Genomic DNA, 15,151 nt, shown 5'->3' on the forward strand with positions numbered 1-15,151 from the left:
ACTGTACAACTCTTGCTCTCTACCAATTCAAGTTATGACAACAGGACCATTACCAGCACCCTCAAAATGCATTGCTGGATTGCCACGAATAACAGGGATATGCCCAAGGTGATGAAAACAAAGTTTCCGGCTACGATTATGGTCTTTGGTGTGGTTTCAAGTGAGGGCCACATCATGCCACCACACATCTTCGAAGTCGGCTTGAAAGTCGACACCAAAGTGTACCTGGATGTGCTGAAGAGTGTGGTGATCCCCTGGTGCAATCAGGTGGTTGCTTGCAGACCCTGGGTGTGGCAGCAGGAGTCGGCACCGGCCCACAAGTCCAAAGATACCCAGGCTATATTTCCGGATGAGTGCTATGACTTTGCACCCTTCTCTCACTGCCCTCCCCCTTCTTCCCCGGCCTGAACTCGTTGGACTACTTTGTTTGGTCATACGTTGAGAACATCACCAACAACATCAAAGCTCGTATGATCACTACCATCTGCTGAATATTCGCCAACCTCCCGCCGGCACTTGTTGAAAAGGCATGCTCCCAGTTCCAGACCCATATTGAGGCGGTGATTGATTCTAAAGGCGAATACATCGTATACATGTCAACTGTACTACATAATCAAGTTACCTGAATTGATTTTTTCAATAAAAGTTTTAAAATAAAACCAGTGTTTTTTGTTTTTTTTTTAGGGTAACACTATCGTTCCACCCTGTACTCTGATAATTTAAATTTTGTTGGTTTCGTGTAGCGTTCCTTCTGTGTGTCTTTACTTCGTGTGTCATTCCTTCTGTGTGTTTACACAGTGTTATTGTTATTCTATTTCTGTTTGTCTGTTGGTTGGCATTGTCTGGGTATGTGATGTGGTTTCTGCACTGGAAGGTTTAAAGAAAAATATTTCAACTGTTTCCATCCATGCTTCATATGGTGTATATCCTTGCTTTTATTGCTGTATACTTATCCTCATCCGGGTCTCTCTCAGAAATTATTATTATTTCCTGTGACATTTGATGCATTCTCATCTTCATCCGGGTCTTTTCATAGATCTATGATCAGAATGATTTGAATTTATCTACACTGTAAAATTCTACATAAACACACACATATGATGGATCAAGATCTACGTAGGTTGTAAGCACAATTATTTTTGTGTTTTTTTTTTCAGACACGGCCTGACAGATATTTTCCATTAGCTTACTTGAGCCTTTCCTGATTAAAACCAATGTCTTAACTAGAAACTGGAATGATTGATGTTTGCTATTTCAAGATCTTTGTATTTTGATATTTTAAAAAATCTTACCAGATACATTGAAGTCTGCAAATTTTCAAAATGCAGATGATTTACTATCAGGGAATGTTTTATTGAAATAATAGTATGTGAAAACATAATGATATATCTTTATTGTCGGTGGCGGTGAGGAAGCAAAGTACATTCACAGGATTTTGACAGGGTGAGTTTTCTTAAAATAAAATCGCCAACTAAATCACTAAAAAGTAGAATTTCATTTTTTTTTGGAGGGGGTGGGGAGCGCGGCAGAGTCCTCATCTACTTTTATATGTAGATATAATTTTCTTTACAATTTCACAAACTTCTGTTTTTCTTTCCAAGAATTTTCTAAATTCATTGTGAGTTTTCGTCTATATTTTGATTTGTACCATTTTTTTTCTATTTATTCACCATTTTTACCGGTGACATTTTTACCAAGCCATTTTTTTTTCGATGACATTTTTACTGAAATTCGTCACTATCATTTATAAATTTTAATTTCACTGTTAGTTTTTATTCAATAAATATTTATTATTTTATCATTAGTACCCAATTTCTTCTGATTCCAATACTGTTCCAATATCCCAACAAGTTGAGATTTTTTTCTGAATCTTGATTCTGATTCTGATTAATCGTCCCAACACTAGTCTGGACTAAGTCATTTAAAAAGTAAATTGTAGCTTAGTACGTTATTATATTACTAACAACTAAGGTTGGGACAACAGCATATTCTTTTCCTTGTTTTGACTATCGAGTGTGTATCCGTTGATACCGTATGTGCTTTTATATGGAGTGATGTGGTTCTCGGTTAATTAACTGTGTCTGTGTCGGATATATACTCGAGAGTCAAAACAACGAAACGAATATTCTGTTGCCATAGCCCTACTAATAACACAGTACAAAAATAACAAATGAAATCTGGCTAGTCAAAAGTAAAGTTTAATTTGTCAGCTTGAAGGCTATTTGTAAATCTGGTAAGATAACTTTATATGGTAGATTATACATTTAAAAGTATCTAAAAATGATCAGTACTGTTATATAACAACAATATCCTTAATAATAACTAGATAAACATTTCTTAATCTTCGTGATTTAAAATAAAATTATTCAAAATGTGAATATGACATAATGTCTTAAGGAATGACATAATTTTGGTTACAGACGGATAGTAAATAAATGTGAGGACATCAAATCTCAACAGACTTTAAAGAATAAAAACATATCGATTGCTGTCAAAAAATATGTGTGAGAATATACCCTTTATGAGTTCAGAATAGTTTTAATATGAAATTTAAACCATAGTTAAATCACACAACTTTTTATAGATTCTCAGAATCTATAAAAAGTTGTAATTTTTAAATCTCATTAAAATCGAAAGTAAACACGTTTTATGAAGGTCATGATGACATTAAGAATATTTTCACACTGTTTTTTTTTTTTTTTTTTTACTAATCAGTTACCAACTTATCAAAGCTAAAAGCCATCTGAGTATAGTGATTAATGAGAGGGATAGCTTTTCAGTGCATGATGAATTATTAGTGGACGGAAAATAATGAATGGAATTAATAAACCGGTATTTATGCAGAATATAGACGGTACTGTTTTTTAGATATGATTTACAAGTTAAATTAAATTTTTAGGGTGTCTTTTGTTTATTAAATTGTTAGTTGAAAGTACAGAATAGTTAATCCCACTCTCCCCATGTTAAGAATGGGTTTCTAAATAATAGCATTATTATTTCAGCACGGATCATTTTCTACATTTTTCTGTACCAATAAACCTTATAAAGATGGCTTATTAGAAGTATTTATCAACATTAGATTTAAAGATGACCATGTTCTACCCCTCAGGGAAGAAATCTTGTAATTTAATTTTTTATAATTAATGAGTCATCACTTATCAAGGCTAAAAATTATTCATTGATAAAAGTTTATGATGATAAAGTTTAATTAAATCCTCCACTCTAAATAAAAGTTCATGTATGTTTACAACTATCAAGTTGACAAGAAAGTTCCTGCGGTTTTTTACTTTTAAATTCAGATGAATATATCTCGGCTCAAACAAAAATTTACTGATCGAAATAAGCATGATCAGAATCAATACTTTTGCCAATGCCAAACAAGTGTATAATAACATAAAAATCTTTCGTTCTGGCGGCGATGAAGTCACTAAATGCGTTTTTGATATTGCTTGGTTTTTGAAGCATTTCTCATGCAGAAAGTTGTCGAGATGCTTGAAAAAAAAATGGTAGTCGGTAGATGAGAGGTCTGCAAAGTGTGGCAGATGAGGCAGAGTTTCATAGCCTAATTCATTCAACAGACACGGTCAGTTTAGCTACATGCAGTCAGGCATTATCATGGAAGAGAATTGGGCCTTTTCTATTGACTAATGTTGAATGTTGTCGAAATTTCTGATGCATTTCATCCGTTTGTTATGGTTTCGCCTGCATTCATAAAACTATAATGGATGAGAGCAGTCACATTCATAAAACTATAATGGATGAGAGCAGTCACATTCATAAAACTATAATGGATGAGAGCAGTCACATTCATAAAACTATAATGGATGAGAGCAGTCACATTCATAAAACGATAATGGATGAGAGCAGTCACATTCATAAAACTATAATGGATGAGAGCAGTCACATTCATAAAACTATAATGGATGAGAGCAGTCACATTCATAAAACTATAATGGATGAGAGCAGTCACATTCATAAAACTATAATGGATGAGAGCAGTCACATTCATAAAACTATAATGGATGAGAGCAGTAACATTCATAAAACTATAATGGATGAGAGCAGTCACATTCATAAAACTATAATGGATGAGAGCAGTCACATTCATAAAACTATAATGGATGAGAGCAGTCACATTCATAAAACTATAATGGATGAGAGCAGTCACATCCATAAAACTATAATGGATGAGAGCAGTCACATTCATAAAACTATAATGGATGAGAGCAGTCACATTCATAAAAATATAATGGATGAGAGCAGTAACATTCATAAAACTATAATGGATGAGAGCAGTCACATTCATAAAACTATAATGGATGAGAGCAGTCACATTCATAAAAATATAATGGATGAGAGCAGTCAAATTCATAAAACTATAATGGATGAGAGCAGTCACATTCATAAAACTATAATGGATGAGAGCAGTCACATTCATAAAAATATAATGGATGAGAGAAGTCACATTCATAAAACTATAATGGATGAGAGCAGTCACATTCATAAAACTATAATGGATGAGAGCAGTCACATTCATAAAACTATAATGGATGAGAGCAGTCACATTCATAAAACTATAATGGATGAGAGCAGTCACATTCATAAAACTATAATGGATGAGAGCAGTCACATTCATAAAACTATAATGGATGAGAGCAGTCACATTCATGAAACTATAATGGATGAGAGCAGTCACATTCATAAAACTATAATGGATGAGAGCAGTCACATTCATAAAACTATAATGGATGAGAGCGGTCACATTCATAAAATTATAATGGATGAGAGCAGTCACATTCATAAAACTATAATGGATGAGAGCAGTCACATTCATAAAACTATAATGGATGAGAGCAGTAACATTCATAAAACTATAATGGATGAGAGCAGTCACATTCATAAAACTATAATGGATGAGAGCAGTCACATTCATAAAACTATAATGGATGAGAGCAGTCACATTCATAAAACTATAATGGATGAGAGCAGTCACATTCATAAAACTATAATGGATGAGAGCAGTCACATTCATAAAACTATAATGGATGAGAGCAGTCACATTCATAAAACTATAATGGATGAGAGCAGTAACATTCATAAAACTATAATGGATGAGAGCAGTCACATTCATAAAACTATAATGTATGAGAGCAGTAACATTCATAAAACTATAATGGATGAGAGCAGTCACATTCATAAAACTATAATGGATGAGAACAGTCACATTCATAAAACTATAATGGATGAGAGCAGTAACATTCATAAAACTGTAATGGATTAGAGCAGTCACATTCATAAAACTATAATGTATGAGAGCAGTAACATTCATAAAACTATAATGGATGAGAGCAGTAACATTCATAAAACTATAATGGATGAGAGCAGTCACATTCATAAAACTATAATGGATGAGAGCAGTAACATTCATAAAACTATAATGGATGAGAGCGGTCACATTCATAAAACTATAATGGATGAGAGCAGTCACATTCATAAAACTATAATGGATGAGAGCAGTAACATTCATAAAACTATAATGGATGAGAGCAGTAACATTCATAAAACTATAATGGATGAGAGCAGTCACATTCATAAAACTATAATGGATGAGAGCAGTCACATTCATAAAACTATAATGGATGAGAGCAGTAACATTCATAAAACTATAATGGATGAGAGCAGTCACATTCATAAAACTATAATGGATGAGAGCAGTAACATTCATAAAACTATAATGGATGAGAGCGGTCACATTCATAAAACTATAATGGATGAGAGCAGTCACATTCATAAAACTATAATGGATGAGAGCAGTCACATTCATAAAACTATAATGGATGAGAGCAGTAACATTCATAAAACTATAATGGATGAGAGCAGTCACATTCATAAAACTATAATGGATGAGAGCAGTCACATTCATAAAACTATAATGGATGAGAGCAGTCACATTCATAAAACTATAATGGATGCGAGCAGTCACATTCATAAAACTATAATGGATGAGAGCAGTCACATTCATAAAACTATAATGGATGAGAGCAGTCACATTCATAAAACTATAATGGATGAGAACGGTCACAGACCACTAAACAGTCAGCATGAGCTCCTCTTGGTGCAACTCTGGCTTCAGGAAGTGTTGTAGAGTTTCATCAGCATCTAAACACTTAGCATCGTCAGTTGTCATAAATAACTCACTTTTCATCGCAAGTAACAACACGATCGAGAAATGGGTAGTTCTTGTTGCGTAAAAGAAGAGAAGATGACACTTCATAATGGCGTTTCTTTTGGTTGTCGTTCAATTCGTGAGACATCCATTTATCAATTTTTTTTTTGTCTTCTTAATCTATCAAGCGGTTGGAAATCGTTGTATCCATTATGTCGAATTCAGAAGCAAGTTCTAGGACAGATGTGCAGGTATTGACTTCAACTAAGGCTCTTAATTGATCGTTGTCAACATCCGATGGCCAACTACTACAATCATCTCTTGTCGCCGCCATGAAATTTCTTAAACCACCATTGTGCTGTGATGTGCGTTCATAGTGATTTTTGGACCAACTGGTTTATTGATAATGCGAGTTGTTTCTACAGTTTTTCAGTCTAGCTTGAATTGAAATAAGAAAATTTTGTGAATTTGCTTTTTTTCCATCTTGTATTACACATTCTGAAAAGGAGACATAATTATTTTAAAACGATTGCAGTTTAAATGATTAGATGGAGTTAAAAACGCTCTTTAAAATGATATATAAAGTAAAGGTATCATAATGAAAACTTACTTGAAAATACAAAATTAAAAAATCTGCAAGAACCTTCTTGTCAACCTAATGTGTGTGAACATGACAGACTTATTATTTAAAAAGGACCATGTGTACTGTCAATACCCCTAATTATTATGGCAGCTGAAAGGAACTATTTAGCATAACACCATATCTAAGCATGTCACTAAAGCAGGACATATTTCCAAATGTAAGAGAAATAGAGGGAATGTGTGTGTGTGTGAGAGAGAGAGAGAGAGAGAGAGAGAGAGAGAGAGAGAGAGAGAGAGAGAGAGAGAGAGAGAGGCCTCCATTTACTCTACAGAAAAAAAAAATGGATAACCCCAGTAAGGAGACTTGCATGAGAAGTGTATTGTGAAGCAAGGGTTGCATAATCTCTTACCACAACTCTCCTGAATCAGCGCGGCTTGATTCTTGTGGCAGTGAGAATTCCAAGAATATTGGAAAAATGCCTGTTTAAGCCGAAAGCTTTCACACATACAGCACCTGGTCGTCCATTTTAATACTGACTAGTCTTAGTGTTGCTTAACTTTGGTGATATTACAGGAACTGGCATGTCAACGTTATTATGGTGTATATAATATAAACAAAACATGTATAAGTTCTTTAGGATTTTCTTATGAAAAAATATTTCTATGAGGAAGTCGATTTGAACATGCATATTCTACTTTTGTTGTTTATGTACGTATAATGAGGTACTAAAAATACATCAAGTCCGAAAAAAATACTTAGATATTAATAGTTTAAGATAATAATAAGAAGAAATGAGAAAGGAGTTGAATTTTTAGACATTGTTTATGCACTAATTAGAAGGTGGTGATGTTGAAATGGATAATGATTTAGACTGATGACAGTCGGTTTCAAAACACCACGTTTTAATGGAAATAGCTTTAGACAAGGCATGAAGCTATTTGATGTAAGGAGCTACCAAAAACTCTTAAAAGTCAAAAACTAGCCAATGATAAACGTTATATGGAAAGATTCCAGCTCATAAAACAGCCATTTTTCTCCCTTTGTCAGAAACATCGTTCATGGAATGTAAGAACTAAAAGGCAAAATAAGGGAAAGTAAAAGTTACAAAGTCCATCTTCTACTCTCCGCTTATACTTATTGGCAACTTTCATATGGCCCCCCTTGAAAGAACCAGGAAACCCAATGCCAACAGTAGAATTAAGACGAGGGGATTTACTTTCGTATGATATTTGTGCTGATGAACTTAATTTTGTTTTTCTATTTCTTTCTATATTTTCAGGCACATTACAAATTCTATGAATCTCCGAAACCTCAGGCCTTGATCTCATGAAATGGAGTTTTGATAAGATGGCTTCTTTGGGGAATAAAGATCTGAAAACTGCGCCAGTATATCTGGGAAAGAAAAACAATCTTTCCCGCTTGAAGGAAGCAAGTAGTTCCAAAGATGTTGAATTCTTACTCAAAGATATTAAAACGGCCGCTTTAAAAAAAGTCGATTTGATTTCAGAAAGGCAAAACCGCAAAAAATGCCGTAAGGACTCTCACAATAAAAATGGTGGCACTGGACATGAATCGCAAAAAAACTCTCCACCGGTGAATACAGACCAAACCCGTTTTTTAAAACAAAATGGAAATTCTTTTATTTGTAAGAATTCGAATGGGTGCTCGGATAACAAAAAGAAGCACTCAGAAAATGGTACAAAAAATGGAGTTTCGGCGCTTATCAATGAAAAGCAAAATTCTTCAATTTGTGAGAATGTACATGAAAACATTAACCAGACTTCGGAGACTGTAGAAGATTCGTGTCTTCAAAACGGAGAAATAACTTTTTATTCACAGGAAATTATGCACAGCAAGGAAGATGAAAAAGGTCCGAATAATTCAGAAAAAAAGAAAATTGATAATCATGGAATCGATGTGTTGAGAGAAGAGAAAGATTTAAGTACGAATAAAAACTTAACAGATTTAGAAAAATCCGAAATGATGAAAGTGAATGAAATGATTTCTTCTAAGATTGGTAAAAATAGCATCGAAGAAGAGACGACAGGTGAGAATCGCCAACATGTAAAGAGTAAAGTAAAAGATATCGAAGAAATTATTTCAAAAAATAAAATGCTTAAAAATCCTGCAGAAGGACCAGTTCTTTCTGAGAACAGCATCGCCAAAAAGCAACCGGAAATCATTGCAACAATGTCCGACAAGGAACCAACGGACAGTGAAAATGAAGACAAAGATTTCACTTCAAGTATTTCTGAAGAAGAAGATCCTATGGTGGAAGGTATATGTATTATAATAAATGGCAAACGGCTTCCACCTTCATCGGAATTACAACTAGAAAACCTAAGAAACAGTCAAGAGAGACTCACTGTTGCCTGTAAAGACGGAACTGATCTAAACCAATGTGGAGTCTCTGCTTTTGAAAGCATTAAACACACTCTAAATGTCTCAGACTCAGCAGAGTCTGCATTAAACATATCAGATCAAGAATCAATTCAACAGAATTCTACCGACCAATCAAATACTGATATCAAAACCGACATTTTATCCGCCATTTTGGACATGACAAACAAAACTAAAACAGAGAATAGCAAAATTTTAGACGGGTTTGATACGCTGGCAAGAAATAAGAGATCCATCCGGCCGATAATCCATAATTTTCTTGGAGACCTGCGTCATAAACCAGCTAGAACGCAAAGCTTGACTATGAAGTCGGTGACGTTTTCGCAAGATACAGTGTTTAATGAAGATAAAACTAAAAGATATCGAAAGGAACGTGCGAGTCTTCGAAATGTATGTCGTAATCGAATCGGGGGTTTTGAGACTTACGGTAAGATAAATCCTCTGTTTGAAGATGATTCTGACGAAGGCGAAGGCTATGCGAGAGTTAATCCCAAATCATCTTCAGAAAGGAAGGGGAGTTTTATCTATCATGGAGATGATCAAAATAGTTCGGCTGAAAATAGTGACGATGATTCATCCATTGACGTAAGTAATTTCCAATTCTTTATACATTAACTTAATTGTATTGTTTAATGAAAGGCTTTTTGTGTCGTAAAATTTTTAAATTGCTATGATTTGCAAATATATTAGAGTTTATAGCAGTCATATAAGTACTATTTATTTTCTTTGGCGCTAGCATGTTCTCATTTGCGGAGTAATTGATACGTTGTGTGGTTAGAACACTTTTGTGTGGGAGGCACTTCCGCCCAAATATTTTTCTACTCCTTTTTTAATCAGTCAGTTTTTAAACATAAAGTTGGCAAACGTTATATGCTTCTCTCACTAATTTGGGTTATACAAGATGAAAGACTCGGACTCAAACTTAATTTTATAATACATGCATTTCTACTGACTCAACATATTTTTATAGTCTTGTCAACAAAACTCTTTTCTGATCATGTCAGTTGTGTTGATAAAACTATAAATAAAATTGATTTAAATTCGTGTTACTTGGAGTCATTGGCGAGAAGAAAGACTCAACCTCAATCTCACGTGCATTTCTACTGACTCAACATATTTTTATATTCTTATCGACAAAACTCTTTTCCGATCATGTCAGTTGTGTTGATAAAACTATAAATAAAATTGATTTAAATTCGTGTTACTTGGAGTCATCGGTGAGAAAAAAGACTCAACCTCAATCTCACGTGCATTTCTACTGACTCAACGTATTTTTTGTATTCTTGTCAACATAACTCTTTTCTGATCATGTCAGTTGTGTTGATAAAACTATAAATAAAATTGATTTCAATTGTAGAAAAATTAGTTTGTCTTTATAATCAAACTATGGTAACCCGTTTTCTTCATGCCCAGAAGAACAGAGGACAGATATCTATGCAGCAACCCTTTCCAAACAGGACAAGTTAAAACTATATATATTTTACAACAATTTTTTTTAATTAAGGATATAAGTAATTATTAGTAGTCAATTCATCTGATTGTATTGCTTTATGAATGACAGTTGGATAAAAGAGATGTCCACCTTTATTATTCTAAAATTGTTGTAATATGTTGACATTAGTGATGTGACAATTCCAATATTTCCCAACTACCGATTCTGTCCTAAATTCCAGATTCTGATACAATTACCGATTCTTTAAAAAGTCTAAATATTTAGCTGCAGAGTCGCTTTCTTTTTTAGACTATCGTAAAAACCTATGTAATATGTGCATATATTTTTGCAAATGTAAAAATACACTTGCGTAACGTTACCCAGGATATATACATTTTATTATTACTAGTATTTTAAAATCAATGAACAGAATTTTACCATTCGTGCCAGCAATGGAAAATTAAGTTTTGCACAAAAACAAACATAAAATAATTAAAAGAATCGTTTTTAGCAGCGGAAAATAGACACAAAATTTTGCTACTTCAATACCGACTCCGATACCTGAAAAAGTTTTGATTTTTACGATTTCCACTTCTAATTTTGATTAATCATACAATATAAATGAATAAATGCGAACGATTGTTTTCTGTCTACCCTAATCATATGACTAAACATAAACTTTTGTAATGTCATATATATAGTCATCTACAGATTTGTCTATTATTAATTTGCATATTAATTTCATAAAAATAGAATGAAGTCTTTAATATACACTTTTAATTTGTATTGTCATATTTTATTATATTATATGGAATACTTTCGTTGATAGTAAAGCATCTAATGTCGATGGGATGCCGAGAACAGATAATACACTTTGATCTTAGCCAAAAAAGTCAAAGAACCACAAAAATAATGTTTTTATAATTAGGAATTTTGAAACAAATGTAAAAAAAAAACTGGCTTTATTTGTTATTGTATTATCTTTTAATAAGGCGCATAGTGTAGCATCAGTTCTGTTGTCAAAAAATAATCCTTCCAGGAATTTCCTCCTCCGTTGTTATTGAGGTGGTGTTAATCCTCCCAGGCATTACACCCTCCTTTGGGGGGGGGGCGAGAGATAATGCAATATATGTTTTGTTGTCATAAGACCATACTCACATACTCCTTTTTCTGTACTACTTCCTCTATTTATTTTGGAGAGTAATAGTGAACTATTCCATTGTCATATCATTCTCTAAATCATTACCTCCTCCTTTGGAGGTCAGTGTAGTTTATGTTTTCTCGCCATGATATTATCCTCTAAGGTTAGCAAACATTTATAACCGACTAGAGGCAGCATACATTTTTTAAATAAGGTAAATTTATGCCCACAGAGTATAATCCAGTGAATTATAAACATACTTAATAATGAATAGAACCGTATATTATGTTTAAAATCTTTTATTGATACAAACGTTTTCGGTTACACATTTGCAGACATGTTTCGGTCCTAGTAGGAATAACTGGTTTTATTAGGTTATTCATGAGTGTCATAAAACAGCAAGGTTGACCTAATTCCTAAACAATGTGATCTTGCTAGATAGAAGTAATAAAAATTAAAAAAAAAAAAATGAGAAATCAAAAAAAAAGAACAATAACGGAATTAAAATAACTGAACAGTTTTTAATTCAAATAATTGTATTATGAATCAGTTGTGTGATTAGTAATATATTACTTTTTGAAAGAATTATTCTTTCATTTCTTTACATCCATTTCAAACAGTGACATGAAAAGGTTTAGTTTTCATTTAGGATTGAAATATGTCTGTAAGTGCGTACCCAAAAATGTTTGTATAAATAAAATGTTTTATATATATATATCATTTTACCAAGCTATTTGAAATAATTAAAACCCAAAATTTAAATAATAATATTTTTATTTATAAGTTTCTTGTAAACACAAGACAAAACTTTTGCCTTTATTCATATATTAATACACATTGGCATTTGTTCATATATCTGAAAATACACTATGTGGCATACAAATATCTTTGCGTGATGTTGCCAAGCTAATCAAATACCTTAATTCCAGTAAAGTAACTGGCTCTGATCGCATTCCAATTATAGTGCTGAAAAAGCTTCAACCAGAACTAGCTTCCTTACTTACAAAGCTGTTTAAGCATTGTTTTAAGGAGAATTGTTTCCCAACACCCTGAAAAACGTCAACAGTATGTCCCATATTTAAGAATTCAGGTGATCGGTCATCTCCCTCTCAGTACAGACCAATAAATCTCCTGTGCGTCATGAGTAAGTTGCTGGAATCTGTGTTAAATAGAGAAGTATTCAACCACCTCAGCAAAAATAACCTCTTTAGTGACATGCAATATGGTTTCCATTCTGCTAGATCTACAGAAGATGTGCTAACGATTATATCTCATAGAATTAGTGAATCTCTCGATGGAGGTTTCCTTTCTAGGGCAATTGCTCTTGACGTATCAAAGGCCTTTGGTAGAGTATGGCATTAAGGTATACTCCACAAAATCTCCAGCTACGGTATAGCTGAAAATGTCTTCTCAATTATTAAATTATTTCTCTCTGGTAGGTTCATAAGAGTAGTGGTTGATGGGCAGAAATCGGAAGCTCACAGTATTAATGCTGACGTGCCTCAGAGGTCCATCCTGGACCCAACTCTCTTCCTAATCTACATCAATACTCCCAAATCACATCCTAAGATCATTAATAGACATTTATGCTGACAACAGTACCATCTTTGGCCACACTTCAAAGGTCATAAATGACCAAGTCCTCTCTGATTCTCTCTCCTCTGATCTTGAGCATGTAGTACAATGGGGAAAAAGGTGTCTGGCTAATTTTAATGCATCTAAAATCAAGCTTATATCTTTACATCATCAACGGTTTGATCCCCATCTGGCATCAATTGAAATGAGTGGTTCTCTTCTTATGGAGACGCCATGTTTTGACAAGTTTTTGAGTCTGACCTTCACTTCTGATCTTAAATGGAACACGTACATCAAATCAGTTGCCAAGATCGTTCTACTGCTCCAGTAGATATTTCACTGCTGATGCAATTCTCTACCTGTATAAGAGTTAAGTACGTCATGGACAGTTAGAAATAGCTTATCCTGCCTTGACAGAGTTCAAAATAGATTTTGTAGCCTAGTGGTGGATGCTCTTTTCTCTTCCCTGCAACCTGTTTCCTACAGAAGAGACGTTGCAAACTTGTCTTTGTTTTATTATTATTTTCATGGCAAGTACTCATCTGAGCTCCAATCGACAAACTTTCACAAAAAACACTCAGCTAGCTGAAACTACTATCAATAATTTCCCCATTCTTTATTTGTGCCTAAACCTAAACGTAGATTCTATGAACCAAGTTTTTTTTTTTAGAACTGCACGCCTGTGGAACTCTTTTCCGTTTTCCTGCTTTCCAGCTGGTCGTGTTCAAGTCTAACATAAACAAGTTTTTAATGAGCCGTCCCCTTAAGTAATCCAATTTACCAAATTTGTGCTACTAACGATTACTACGATAATGTCCCATTGACTACTATACACTCATTAACCCTTATCCTCGAGTGACTTCTTTGTAAGAAAATATATAAATATTAACTTTTTGATAATTTTTTTGCAAATTTATTTATATTTTAAATAAAATCATAAAGAAAGAAAAAGAATAAAAAATCAATTCACCTGAAAAATGGCATAAATACCATTGCTCAGGCGAATTTATTTTTTTGTAGGTGGACTTTGTTTTTTTTTAACTTATAATTAAAAAACGGATGGTAACTTGTTAAAAATGAAGTCAGTCTCCCTAAAGGCCGGTAAGGGACATTAAGCTGAAACGCAAAACGTTTGTCTGCCTGCGTACGAAGATGAAAGTGTCTTAATGTAGTATTATATCGATAGTAATGTTTTCTAAAAACAAATTCTGAAGATGATTTTAGAATAATCGAAATTAAAAGTTTAATTTGATGGATTCAATTAAAAATAATATAACTTAAAATTAAACTCTACAAAAATGATAAGAACGTGTCATAGTTGTTTTTCACTCTCAAGTTCAAGCGACAAAGATTAAAATAATTCAGGTATTTTATAGCGACCGGGATCAATCTTGATTTTCTCTGATGATTCAATGTCAAACTTAGTTCATTCTTTCTCTTATTATTGCGTCGGATTTTGACCTAGAAATCAGTTCGTCACAAACAATACATTTTTATATTTATCCCTTTTATTCTTTCACACATTTGTTCAGCTTTAGTGGGAATCTTTAGCTCCAGTCGAGAATATCCTATAAATTGCTAAACTTCAATGCAAAAATACCAAATGTGTCTAGAAAATGCAGCTACGATGGAGACAGTAAGTATAGCAAACTAAATCTGCTGTAAAAATAACTGTAAAACTGTCGTTCATCTGAGCCGATAGTTCTTCACTTTTGAACGTCATCATATGATGTTCAAAGTACATACTTACCTTTGCATACACTATAATGAGGTGTTGGTTTATTGTATGTCGTCTACTTAAAAAAAAATGAAATCGCTTCTAACAAAGCATGAATCCACTTGATGTTAGGAGCT

At 33.4% G+C, this 15,151-nt stretch overlaps 1 protein-coding gene and 1 long non-coding RNA gene across 2 annotated transcripts in view; one reads left to right on the forward strand and one right to left on the reverse strand.

The window, feature by feature from the left end:
* The window catches only part of LOC145292043 (uncharacterized), a 50,698-nt gene that overhangs the window by 26,211 nt on the left and 9,336 nt on the right, over positions 1-15,151 (reverse strand). The window lies entirely within an intron of this gene.
* LOC145292042 (uncharacterized) overlaps positions 1-15,151 on the forward strand; it is a 72,396-nt gene that overhangs the window by 22,625 nt on the left and 34,620 nt on the right. The window contains exon 2 of the mRNA XM_080138067.1: positions 8,029-9,734. Coding sequence (XP_079994193.1) covers positions 8,076-9,734 — 1,659 coding nt within the window. The 5' untranslated portion in view covers positions 8,029-8,075. The remainder of the gene's footprint in view (positions 1-8,028; positions 9,735-15,151) is intronic.

Source organism: Euprymna scolopes, chromosome 13, assembly GCF_053919585.1.
Source record: "Euprymna scolopes isolate OS-2025 chromosome 13, ASM5391958v1, whole genome shotgun sequence".
In the NCBI taxonomy this organism is placed as follows: domain Eukaryota; kingdom Metazoa; phylum Mollusca; class Cephalopoda; order Sepiida; family Sepiolidae; genus Euprymna; species Euprymna scolopes.